The sequence below is a fragment of the Diceros bicornis genome, chromosome 33 (assembly GCF_020826845.1).
Source record: "Diceros bicornis minor isolate mBicDic1 chromosome 33, mDicBic1.mat.cur, whole genome shotgun sequence".
Lineage (NCBI taxonomy): Eukaryota > Metazoa > Chordata > Mammalia > Perissodactyla > Rhinocerotidae > Diceros > Diceros bicornis.
The window spans coordinates 23786180-23799357 of NC_080772.1; the positions used below are offsets into that span (position 1 = coordinate 23786180).

The 13178-nt window shown below is 41.3% G+C and overlaps 1 protein-coding gene across 1 annotated transcript in view; it reads right to left on the reverse strand.

The window, feature by feature from the left end:
• Nucleotides 1-1287: 1287 nt before the first annotated feature.
• TRPA1 (transient receptor potential cation channel subfamily A member 1) overlaps nt 1288-13178 on the reverse strand; it is a 67050-nt gene continuing 55159 nt past the window's right edge. The window contains exons 23-28 of the mRNA XM_058528997.1: nt 12209-12338; nt 11332-11514; nt 7892-7960; nt 3890-4003; nt 2183-2280; nt 1288-1541 (exon numbers count right to left, since the gene is read on the reverse strand). Of these exons, the coding sequence (XP_058384980.1) occupies nt 1337-1541; nt 2183-2280; nt 3890-4003; nt 7892-7960; nt 11332-11514; nt 12209-12338 (799 nt within the window). The 3' untranslated portion in view covers nt 1288-1336. The remainder of the gene's footprint in view (nt 1542-2182; nt 2281-3889; nt 4004-7891; nt 7961-11331; nt 11515-12208; nt 12339-13178) is intronic.

Consider the following 13178-nt stretch of genomic DNA (forward strand, 5'->3'; position numbering starts at 1 on the left):
CAACCTTTCTGTTTTAAGGAAAATAAAGGACAAAGATCTTCTTCATAGCAAAGATTAAGGCAGGTACAACACTGCCTCTAGGCCATATGTTCTGTTGGACCACGAATGTAAAAATGTCTGTTTTGTTCATATTACATATTGTCACTCAGAATTCTGCCTGTTTGTATGGGTGAGTGTGTTTGAGAATATGTGTGATAGTGGGAGGCGGAGACCACCAAGATGTCCATCCCCAGAGAAGAGATGAGCCCAATGTGAGGGTGCACACAATGATAGTATGCAGCTGTCAGAAGCCTTGTATGAGATGGACTGATGGTACCACAGTTGTATCTTGCAGATATAGTGTCCAAGGGAAAGAAATAAGAAAGAGAACAAGAACCACAGCACAATAACACCTATGTAAATAAACACACACATGAAACAACGCTGTTCAACATAACCCAAGGATACATGTGTGGGCCAAGACGTGCATTAGAATGGATGTCTCCTGGGGGTAGTGAGGGAATAGACATAAGAATCAGGGTGAAGGGGAAAATAAAACAAGAGAAAGACCTTGAAAAGATCAATCATGAGGTGTTTGATTCGTGCTTTGTAGTGGACATCAAAAGAAAAAAGGGGACATATGAGGGAGGCACTTTTTGCAAATTTCAAAAAACTAAATGCAATAAAAGGCTCACACAATACGCAGTGGAGTGACTACATAGGTTTTACATTTATTATGATCATCGGCAAACAAAAAAATACAGAAGTAACATATGCTATCTATAGTAAAATTCATGCATATCACAAAGCCTATTAACTTGGGCCTCAATTCAAAGTGACATCAGGTGTGTTGGGAGCAGCACGAAGGGTGGGGAAATGTATTATGGTCAGAACAGGGTACACAGGGTTCCACCCACAGGATCTTCCAACACAAAAAAGCATACCAAATGGTAGAACCCAATCTGATTCTTTATTGTCTAATACATTACATATTATATAATTATCAAGCAGGAATCCAGTATCGACATTTGTATTCTAGCTTAACAGTTACAGTTATTACTCCTTATCATTAAAAATGTCATTCTAGCAATTAGTTTTCTACCCATTCAAACAATGAGAGGTAAAGTCCAACTTGAACATGTCAGCAAGTATATTCCCAATACATAGTGACTGGCAGAAAATATGAATATATATATATAGAGAGAGTTTATTTTTATATAGAATGCAGGAACCATGATTTCACATGTGGTGAAATCAGAATCAGATTTCTGCTTTTTCCTCACTCTTTCCAAATTGGAAATTAAACTCCCGCAAACCACCCCCGCATCAGAAGCCCTGTTGCATTGGGTAATTAATGCTAAGGGCAGTGTGTTTTTGCCTTTACTGCTCTCAACACAGAATTCCATTTGCTGTTCCTTTGTTCTAACTGCTCTTTTTTAAACCTGTCTTGAAAAGAACTATGGTTATCTTCATCCTCCGTCTCAGAGATGATTTCCATCTTCTGAATGATGAGTTTAATGAGTTCATGCTGTTTTTCCAGAAGAGAAGTGAGATCCTTCAACCTAAAAGAACATACACATTTCAGGAATTCATATTCAATTACCCTTTTAGATCTTTTGAGTGCAGAAAGGCATAGGTACTAGAAGTGTTCTGTATCAGATGAACTGTGCTCAGGTTATAGCCTCACAGTAGTCATAATCCTTCTAAGGAATACATATTTTTAAAGTTTAAGTGATTTTCCTAAGGTTACATTGTTAGTTCATGCCAAGTTTACTTTTGTTACCATTTTAAAGATTAAAACACTGTTGTGCAGAAAGGTTACGTGACTTGCCCAGGGTCATACAGTTAGTAAACAGCCCAGTAAGCTTTTGAACTCAGTAAATAAACCCTGAAGCACTCATGCTTAACCACTGTACACTATATAGCTTATCGAGGGATCCTCAAAACCTTTTAGAGCTTTGATGTATGAATTCCAATGGCTCACGAAGAATGCGGTTCACTGATGGGCAAACTCACTGGTGAACAGCAGCAAATAAGTTGTTGCGTCTAAAAAATGTCTCATGATTTCCAATATACTAGCAACATCAGTCAATTAAAGCATGACAATATATGAGATATGTAAACACAGATATACAGTATAACCTTACACTATGCATCAGTTAAGAGTTTTAAGTTTCTCAAATACAGATAAAAGGAAAAATACCGGTATTTCTGCTTCAATATTTCTGTTTCTAAAGATGTATCAGCATTTGGTATTTCTTGTCTTGCTTCTTGGGTGCAAAAGATATAACAATACAAACGCTATGGGATAAAAGATTAACAGTTACTCAAGTTGAACTCAATTCAGGAACCAGTTCTTGGACTTGTGCCATAAATCAGCTCCCAAGCCAGGCACGCTGGCACCAACACTCTAAGTCACAGCCGTGGCCCTCAAGGAGCTCAGGCCATTGAGAGAAACAGACATGCAAAGAGCTAGAAACAAAGTCATACACATTATAATAGAGGAATGCACAAGATGTATAAATAATATAGACGAAGGAGTAAACCCAAGTGTGGGACTGTTTAGGAAAAGGTTTAACCAAATCATTTTACATTTTCTCATGAAAAAATGAAAAATTATAAGCAGTGGTATTCCATACAGGATTAGTTGTTAATCCTCTAAAACTGCTCTGCACCCTTAATCAGCACAATGGAATTTTACATGGAGAAATTTCCGAAATGCTATTTTAGCATTTTTTCAAATTTAGTGTCTTTTAAACCATTGGTGGACTGGAGAGGGTCAAGGACAGATGTGAAATGACCAGGAACGAGGTGATTCTAGAAGTCCAGGCAGGAGAAGATGACCGCTTGCAGAGGCCACCCAGGAAGTGGACCAGACACGCGTTGATTAGGTGTGAGGAGAGAGGGAAAGAGAGAGGATATGTCAAGAATGACATCTTACACAGGCACATGGATGACGTTAACTGAAATAAGAAACTTTGGAGAAGGATGGGGCTTTTTCACTCTTTCCCTGTAGGGTATGTCAGGAGGGTGGAGGGAGGACCATGAGTTTGTTTTGAACACACTGAATCTGAGGGACCTTTGAGACACACCAGTGAAGCTGTCAAAGAGACAGCTGGATACAGGAGCCTGGAACTCAAGGGAGAGCTCTAGGCTAGAGAAACAAGCTGTGGAGCCTTCTGTATTCAGGAAGTAACCGCAACCACAGATATGAGTGAAATCAGATTGGAAGACAGTGCAGACTTACAATGAAGCCTAGGCTGATACTCAGATTGACTGTATCATTTTAGGACTACACAATGGAAAATTAACCTACAAAGAACTCAGAGAGACTATTCACAAGCACGGGAGGGAGCCCAGGCAAGGTTAAGATTAGCATCCAGTACTTTTGACTCTTAGTAGGGTCCCTTTTCCATTATAACACAACGGCCTTGCTTAGTCTTTGACACTTTGTATATTTTCTATAATGTACACTCCCCACGTGTGTGTGTGTATCTGTGTATATATACATGTGTGTTCTATATATGCACATACACACATGTATATCTGCACATATATGTGACATATGACTAGGAAAAACAAATGAGGTGTACTTGCACTATAAAAAAGATACTTAAAGGGTATGGCTGGTCCACCTGCCCGTCTGCTCTCACAGGGATACGGTACGTATTTAACACGATGCTGTGGATGAGCCACTTGGAAGAGGAGAACAAATGTCTCCCTCCCCACTGTCCCTCACTTTCACATTGTGGGGAAATCATGCACTTTTTTTTTTTTTAAGGCACAATTATTTTTTTCCCAGAGGCAGAGTGATTCAAGGTCTATAAAAGAGCACCCTGAGGGATAACACGATGAATGAATGCCAAGCAGACCCATGGTATTTATGTCAGTATTTGTTACATATACTTACTAATAACGCTCCACCATATCGGGGTCTGTTGGGATACACAACAATGGATTTCTGATCCACTTTGTGTAGGAACCAGAGCGGCAGCTTCTTCTCTAAGCTGGTATGAAGTTCCACCTAAAGTGCATTTTGGATTTATTGATAGGAATCATTAATCAGCATCTGGAATTCTGACACTGCACCGAAGCAACTGTTAGTACAGCAAACTGAAAACAGACTCCTGTGTCCTTGGTTCTGCACAAGTAGCTGGGCTGGCCAGGTTTCCTTCCTCCCTAGCTCACCATCACCTACATGCCCCTACCTCTCACCTCGTCCACTCACAAGACTGGGACAGCAATCTGCAGGCGGGGGCAAGCTGTTTAAAGAAGGAATTCAATTTAAGTCAGCAGATGTGTACTGTTCAGAGACTGTGACTGACACTGGGGCTATAAAGAATAAAAAGACTTAGTCCATACTCTCGGGTGTTCTAATACTACAGAATGTGCACAGCTGGGAGGGTGGATGGCATGGATGTATACCTACGACAGGAGAGAGGGAGGAGTGCGTAAATGGAGGAATACAAAGGTAAGCAGTGAAAGAATTAGAAGCTGCATGTCTAAGAGTATTTTATAAATTTTTCACGCTGTGCTATCTGGTGGAAAATGGTTTATCCATGACGTATCTTGAGTATAATTTTTATTTTCACAGATAGATACAATCTTTTGTCTCCCTTAATGTTTTTACCTTGAGTTTATATTTAGTTTAATTCTCATATTTTCAACTTTTCTTTTTGTTTGCATTTGCCAAATTTCCTTTGACTCTTTTTGTATAGCCTTTGTATCTGTTGTTTAGCTATGTTTATTGTAATTACCATGTAAGTGAGATTTTGCTTTCTAATCTAAGACCATATTTTTTTAAATGTTCGGACATTTAAGTGATTTACATTCATAAATGGTGAGATGGTAGGAACTTCCCCACCACACTCTTTAAAATCGTAGCCCCGGGGCCGGCCCAGTGGTGTAGTGGTTAAGTTCGTGCACTCTGCTTTGGCGGCCCAGGGTTCACAGGTTCAGATCCTGGGCATGGACCTACACACTGCTCATCAAGCCATGCTGTGGTGGCGTCCCACATACAAAACAGAGGAAGATGGGCACAGATGGTAGTTTAGGGCCAATCTTCCTCAAGCAAAAAGAAGAAGATTGACAACAGATGTTAGCTCAGGGCCAATCTTCCTCAGCAAAAAAAGTAAAACAATAAATAAAATTGTAGCCCCCTCTCCCACATAACACACTCCCTATCTTGCTTCCCTGCTATTTTTACAGCACTATCATGACTTAACATACTACATATTGGTTCCAGTTTCAAGAAAAGCTATATTTTCCTGTATCTTATTAACAATACCAATCAGATATTTTCTCTGTAATAAATAATTTCTGTAATAAATGAGTTTCTGTAATAAATAATTTTCAGGGCTCCTTTTGTCCCTTGGGTCTTTAGGGCAATATTCCTCTCCCCCTGCTATATACGTTTTTCAGAGGTCACATGTTATCATTCACTTACTCAAACTTGATTGAAAAAGATTTATTCAAGCCTGGTGTTTGCCAACAGACAAAGCACATGGTATGTCTTAACCTTGTTCATTCTCTCCATAGGAGCTACCAGATTTCCTCTCTCAAATATGGTCCTGGGGGAGGATGGCAAGCAAAGCCTCAAGTCCACTCTGAGTGGGTCTGGTGGGACCCACCGAGCGTGGCTCCTCAAGGATAAGGGAGCGTCTTCACCTGCTCTGAAGGGTAAGATGCACTCCTTGGGTTGCCTTTCCTAATTTGCAGCAGGTATATAAAAGTTTACGGAGCGTCTACAGCTTCCAGCTTGTGCTGGAAAGTGGGGACACCAATGTTAAACACAAACAACTCTAAGCCCCTTAAAATACTCCCAACTGTCCTTGAGGGACTAACTATAGTTTGCTTAATGAATACATCTCCCAGCATGCCCTGTCCCAGCGACCCTTCTGTCCCCTTCTGTGTTTGAGATGATTTTGTTTGAGGATCAAATGTCCCTTTATGAAATGCTACCTGTCCCCTTACGTCCCTGGTTCTGTTATGGGCTCAGACTTAGGTTGTAAGTCTGATGTAGGGAGTTGTACATGGATACAGAGTTGCTTAAAAAACAGCCCAGGGGAAATAGGAGAATGGCTTCCTGGTTTTTCTAGTCGATTCTGTTCTTGATCCAAAACGAGGACAAATAACATGGGTGACCCTGCTTTGCCTGCTTCCTTTATAGGCCTTTGTGTTGTTTTGTTTCTGGGAGCAGAACAAACCTAATACAGGACTGTGCTTTTCAAATCAACTGCACTGCCACCGTAGTTTAGCGGGCTTCCCCCCAGACATCTGACCTACTGCTGTTGCTTATATTGTTCTTTTTACTTATTTTCCCTGGTATTTTCAAGAGTTATTAGTTATGAAGTTCTGTTGACATGCCCGCCAAGAGGCTTACGCATCCCTTCCCTCCTCATCCAGCTACCTGGAGTCCCACACTCCATCTTAGTCACGTAATAACCAGTCCTTAGCTCTTCCTTCCTCCAATCTCTCCCCACTAGACCAAGATAATGACAGATCATCTTAAATACCACTTTCATTTTGTCCCCATTCTTCAGAAGAGCTGATAATAACTTTCCACTCGCTAACAAAATAAGTTGAAGCACTTCATCCTTTCCTGCCCTTTCAATGCTGAAGTTTTTGTTTGCTGTTTTTGAATAAAACCTTCTATCATCTGAATCAGCCTTATCACCCTCTACTGAGCCGTCCTTCCAGCCCAGGGGGCCCTGTCACACCTCCTTAGCCATTTCTCCTTGTTCTGCCTTCAGCTCTCTGCTCCTGCTGGGTCTCTCCTTTCTGGAACAGCCTCTCTGCCTTCTAAATCCCACCATCTTTCAATGCCCGCCTCACATCCCAACTCTTTCATGTAGCAGATCCTTAATTATTTTGCATTTATTTTCTCTACCTGACATTTTAACTATTTAATTCACATAGTTTTGTTCTTTAATGTTCCCAGCTCTCTGTATAATTCATAGCTTAGTCACAGAGTGCAGAGTTTAAGGATGGTTCTGAATTTTGATTTTTTATACTCTGTTTAGTTGGTGTGCTCCCTAATTAGACTTATTTTACTTGTTAAAATCAAAGATCACATCCCTTTAATTCCTCTGAGGTCTCATGCTAAGTTGTACTGTGCTTTGCATATACCATGTACTGGAGCATTTTTAAAAACAAATATATGCTAATGTATAGCTGAATGAATAACAGAGAAGAAAGTAGTGTGAGAAGAAGAGTAAAGACGAAGTTACATCTTAGCATGAATTTTTCTTTCTCTTAAACTGGCCTAAGTTTCTAAATGCATATATTCAACTGGTCATCAGATATTTTTAAAGTATCAAATATTCTCATTCAAATTTGAAATTTAAAGACAATGCAAATAAGAGCATACAAATAGCTTTGTGTTGTATAACAAGAAACTATCTCACATGGTTCAACAGCCAAGGGCCTATCCAGAAACCTTTGACTCTAGCAAATTTTACACCAAATTATCTAGAAAGGTTAGAAGGATGTCATAAGGGTTCAAAACCTCATGGATGCAGTTAAAACCTCAATATAAGACATGCTGTGGGGACCCTGTAATTCTGTGCCCGGAATACCAAGAACTCCTTCGAGCAGTTAGGCTGTGACAAGACAGACTACCTCACAGCTGTGATGTTCTTGGTCCCGGAGCCAGCCACATGCTTGACTACAGGTTGCCAGGAAATTTATCAATTTCTCTTCTGGGATTGTTCTAGGAATTTTTTTTCATCAATTCTGATTCTCTGACTACAGCAGGTATACCAGGGAGCACGCACAGCAGGCACAGTATTCTGCTTCTCAGGGCTGGAAAATACTCGTATTAAATAACTCTTCTCAGAAATCAGCTCTTCTTATACATGAATAATTAGGGTGGTGCTAATTTCAATAAGTTTTCAATAAATACAGTACTTACCTGCATAGCAATCCTCTTCAACAACGCATGTTTCTGGACCTCGGCAATGTCCCCAACTGCCAAACCAATCTGAAGTACAACACAGCATTGAATCACTACCAGTTTAGTGGCTCACCTAAGAATGCATTAAGGTCTCTCTGGCTACAGTGGACCTGTAATTGCCTAGTGGTGGCCTCAAAAGACTTTGCTTATGCGTCTTACGGAAACTGCAAAGCCTATATACACCTTTGCAACAACGATGACCACATTGGTGGGTCCAGTAACCTGAAGTGAAATCATGAAAAATTAATACATCCAAATTACCTTGGAATTGATTTTAATTTAAAATTAAAATATGTTGTTTTTGGAGAGGACAGGGGTGATGTGACATCAAATGCTGTTGGTATAGCCATGCAACACGATTGCAGACCCCAGCAGTTTAGCATCTAAGGTGAACAAGAATGACTTGACAACACGGAAAAGCGAAAAATTAACGCAATGAAGGAATTTATATCTCACATGTTTGGCAGAAAAAGGTATACTTTAGGGGTGAGTGCAACTCTGGTAAAAATCTAGAAATCCATGGCTAGAGAGAATTAGGTGACGGGAAGCTATCAGCTCAGCTCCACTCAATCCAAATTAAATCAGCTAACAAGCACTCACTCTTGCACTATTTGTTAGACACTCAGGACCTGTCGATGCTGAGCCATCACCCTGCATGCTGCAGCCAGAGAGGAAAAGCCAGCGCAGGCTCTCAAGGAGCTCAAAGTCAAGTCAGCTCCACGAGAGAAGGGCTCTGTCTGTCTGGGTCACCACTGTACGCCCGGTGCTAGATTAGAGCAGGGCACCTAGTAGGTAACAAAACAGCCACTGAATGAAACCACAGTGAAAGAGTATGTTCTACGGTGTGCAAACTAGCACTGAGAACCATATATAGTCAGCAAGTAGGTTTTATTTGGCAGGATAATGTTTTTTGCTTTTTAATTTGCAAGCCTTGAGATGGGCATTCTCTCTACTTTAGATCAGCCCCATCAAAACCAACTGCCTCATAACTGTGCTTCATGCACTAAAGATACTGGCCTGGGCTCTGAAGACATCAGAGCTTGTGAGTCACAGAATGGATCAATTACTAATATTTAGTAGTAGCTAACACTTATTGAAGCTAGCCCTGGCGGTCTAGTGGTTAAGATTCCATGCTCTCATCACCACATCCAGGGTTTATTTTCTGGTCAGGGAACCACACCACCCATCTGCCGGTTGTCGTCCTGTGGAGGCTGCATGTTGCTGTGATGCTGAAAGCTATGCCGCCAGTATTTCAAACACCAGCAGGGTCACCCATGGTGGACAGGTTTCAGTGCAGCTTCCAGACTAGAGACTAGGAAGGACCCAGCCACACGTTTCCAAAACAACTGGCCATGAAAACCCTATGGATATCAGCGGAGCATTGTCTGATAGAGCACTGGAAGGTGAGAGGATGGCGCAAAAAGACGAGGCAGGGTTCCGCTCTGCTGTCCACAGGGGCGCTAGGAGTTAGAATTGACTTGACTGCACTAACAACAACAAACATTTACTGAATGCTTATGATGTGTCAAGCACTGTTTTAAGTGCTTTGTATTAGCTCATTTCATCCTCACAACAACCTAGGAAGCAGGTTTTGTTATTATCTTTCTTTGATTTGTGTCATCAAAACTATGATAACACAAGAAAGGGGCACCCGATGCAGACTAGAGCGATTTGGGTTAGGGGAACTGGTTAAGGAAGTCTGCCCAGGAGAGAGGGTGCTTGAACTGAGTGTTGAAAGCTTAGAAAGAGTTAACCCAAGGTGGGAGGGCTTTCCAGGACAAAGAACAGCCCGTGCAGAGCCCAGGAAGCAGGAAAGAAAGCCTGGCACACCCAGTGAATGTGAGTGGTGCATGTCTGGGCAAATCCTGGGAACAGTAGGGAGATGGGTGAGATCTGAGTAAGATCCAGATCACAAGGACCCTGGCATGCTATGCTGACAGGTTTAGACTAGACTGAAGCTTTTGAAGAGTCATAGAAAAAATTTCAAAGAGCCACTGATGGACCCAGCTTTTCATTACCAGGACATCACTGGTGACAGTTTGCAGGAAGGATTAGACTAGATTAGAGGAGTGAGAGGAGACAGATGCTCTTCAGTCTACTGCAGCAATACAGATGAGGAACAGGAGGGGCATGCCAACAGGAAGTAGGTTTAGGAGGCAAACATTTTTTGGAAGAACTGAGGAAAAGCGGGTGGGTGGATCTAGAATATCTTCCAATGGTCTGAGTCAGATGAAAGTGCTACTGTGAGGCAGTAGCAGAGTTTGAAGGAAAGAGAACATTGTCAGTCTTGGCTCTGTTGGTTTGATTTTTCTCTGGAACATGCAGGTACAGATGCTCAATGGGTCCTGGATATGTGGATCTTGAGTATGGCACCAATCTGTACTACTGCTATGCCAAATTCCCTTCTAGATACTTAACTTCCAAAACACAAGTGATTCTAAGAGAAGAATGTGGGCTTTATGTCCTTCTTTATTATTCTCAGTGCTATCTTTTTATTTTTCTAGGTCACCAAAATTAAACTCTGGAGTTGTATCAAGTAAGTCAATCAAAAAATTAAGTAGTCTGTATAATTTTTTCTTTCCAGAAACACTGTCTAGCACAGTCCCTGGTACATAGTCAGACTCAGAAAAAGTTTCTTGAATATGTGCATGTACACATAAATGAACAAGGAAAAAATATGCACTGTAATGCCAGCTAGGGCTCTCCAGGGACCTGGGAGATACTTCTGCCTGCATTGGCCAAAACGCTTATGGCTGAAGCAAGTTCTCTGTGGAAGGGTACATTCACATCTGCTGAGGGGGTCCAGCCTTTGACTGGTTTAGAGGTGGCACCTGAGGGCCAAAGATGCCCTCTGCATGACATGCTCTTCCCCACTTGAATCTCTGGTCAATGAGAAATTCGAGGGCAGAGATGAGGTCTTAATCCTTTGCTCCATGAAGGTCTCTGCCTAACCTTTGACCCCCACCCCAACCTCAAAGCAGCACACACCATTCATCTTTATTTCCTATTCTGCTCTGTGGTTCTTCATAGCATTTATCACCCCCATGACATCATGCTACACATTTCTTTGTTTACTACTTAACTTCCTGACTAGTTTATAATCATATAAGGACTGGGTATCGGTCTGTTTCATTTTCCACTGTTTCCCAGCACCTGGAGCAGCGTCTGGCATTTAGTAGATCCTTGATAAGTATCCGCCAAGTGAATGCATCTTTGCATCCCCTGTGCTTCATGCCGTGCCTGGCACACCCCAGGCACTAAACAAATGCTAAATGAATGAATTTCATAGCAGTCCCTTTTTCCCTTCATGGAGGGAGATTAAGGAGGCTAAGAATAATTATCATTATTAAATGCCCCAAATGATCAACAAACAGAAAATATAGGGATAAATTACTTACAAGTAAATTCATGAGAGCAATTGGGACAAACATTGTGAAGATAATAAGTTGTGCAAAAGACAGAACTGGATATGTCAATTCATTTCTCAAAAACGGTTCTAGGAAGGCATCGCGATAATTGATATCTCCTAGCATCATGCTGAAGGTCTGGATTATAGAAAGCAATGGAGAGCTGAAAGCATCCTGAGAAAAGACAGTAAGGTGAAAATGAAGTGCCAAATGCAGGTAATGAAAAAATGCTTCCTGGAGAGTAAAATGATAAAAATCATATTTAAAATATTTTTTAAAAGTCATAGGACTATGGCTACTGAAATACAGTGACAAGAACTACTAATAAACTGGTGGTAAAGTCATCAAAAAGATCATGTCTGCACATATAACAAATCATGCATTATACATAAACTTTTTGACAATAGGAAAAGCCACTTAGTAAGACCGGCCCCGTGGCTTAGCGGTTAAGTGCGCGCGCTGCGCTACTGGCGGCCTGTGTTCGGATCCCGGGCGCGCACCCATGCACCGTTTGTCCGGCCATGCTGAGGCGACATCCCACATACAGCAACTAGCAGGATGTGCAACTACGACATACAACTATCTACTGGGGCTTTGGGGAGAAAAGGGGGAGAAAAAGGAGGAGGATTGGCAATAGATGTTAGCTCAGGGCCAGTCTTCCTCAGCAAAAAGAGGAGGATTGGCATGGATGTTAGCTCAGGGCTGATCTTTCTCACAAAAAAAAAAAGACTATATGTTTTCCTGCTATTATATCAAAATATTAAAATATTGTTGTATTATTAATTTTCTAGGCCATTAAGATTTAAGTATAAATATATATTTCCAATATTCACAGCAACAAAATCAACTGCTGATTCAACCGCCTCACCTGTATGCCCAGGAGCACATAAAAAGTCAGCCCGAAAGCCAGAAGAAGGAAGATAAATACGAATGTAGACCTCAACAAAGTCTTCATAATTACCTCCAACATAACGATGAAAATCCCACAATTTTCAAATCTAGGAAATTTTAAAAATTAAAATATTTATTCACTTTTCTGGTCAAAATGTATTTCATTCACTGTCAATGTTTATCATGTATGAGGTACCAGGTTTCTCAGACGAGATAATTGAGGCTAGTTACTCTTGAAATGGAGCCATGAGACTTCATGAATAGTCAAGTCTCATTTTCAAGCTGTTCATCCCATTGCTTTGTTTCTTCTGTTTTTCCCCTTCTTGTTAATGTTTATCTTTAACTGTTTCACCACTTGACCACTGGACATACTTCAACCAAAGTAGGAGAGAAAAATCATAGCTTCCCAGTATCAAAGATAATGCTGCAACATGCTTGATAAAGGGATTAGAGATGAATTGTGCGATGCATCCAGTGGAGACTGATTAAATGAGCTCATACGCCCAAAGGCTCCTATCACAGGGCACCTACATATGACTTACCTTCCCCTTCCTCACAGCTTCCTGAGGTTTCCTTTTCGTCCCCCAGCAACCTACACTGTGATATGTTTGGGTAGATAATGGGTGTGTCATCTGGCCACTAACTCGTAGTTTTCCTTTGGCAAACACAATTTGTTAAAAGAGGAGTCACAAGACTTTAAAGCTGAAAAGGGCTTCAGAGGTTGCAGAAACTAAGTTCCCAGAGATTTCCAGTAACTCTCTAAGGTCACTGATAATGACAAAACCAAGGGAGTGGCGGCAGTGCCTGGACCTGTTTTGAAGCCCCTTGACCTCCACGCCACTGCTCTTGCCGCCATATCAAGGGGCTTTCCAAGGGGCTGGGCTCAACCCCACAGCACTGTGCTCGTGACACAGCAATGCGGACAATACCGTGGGAAAAATATGGTC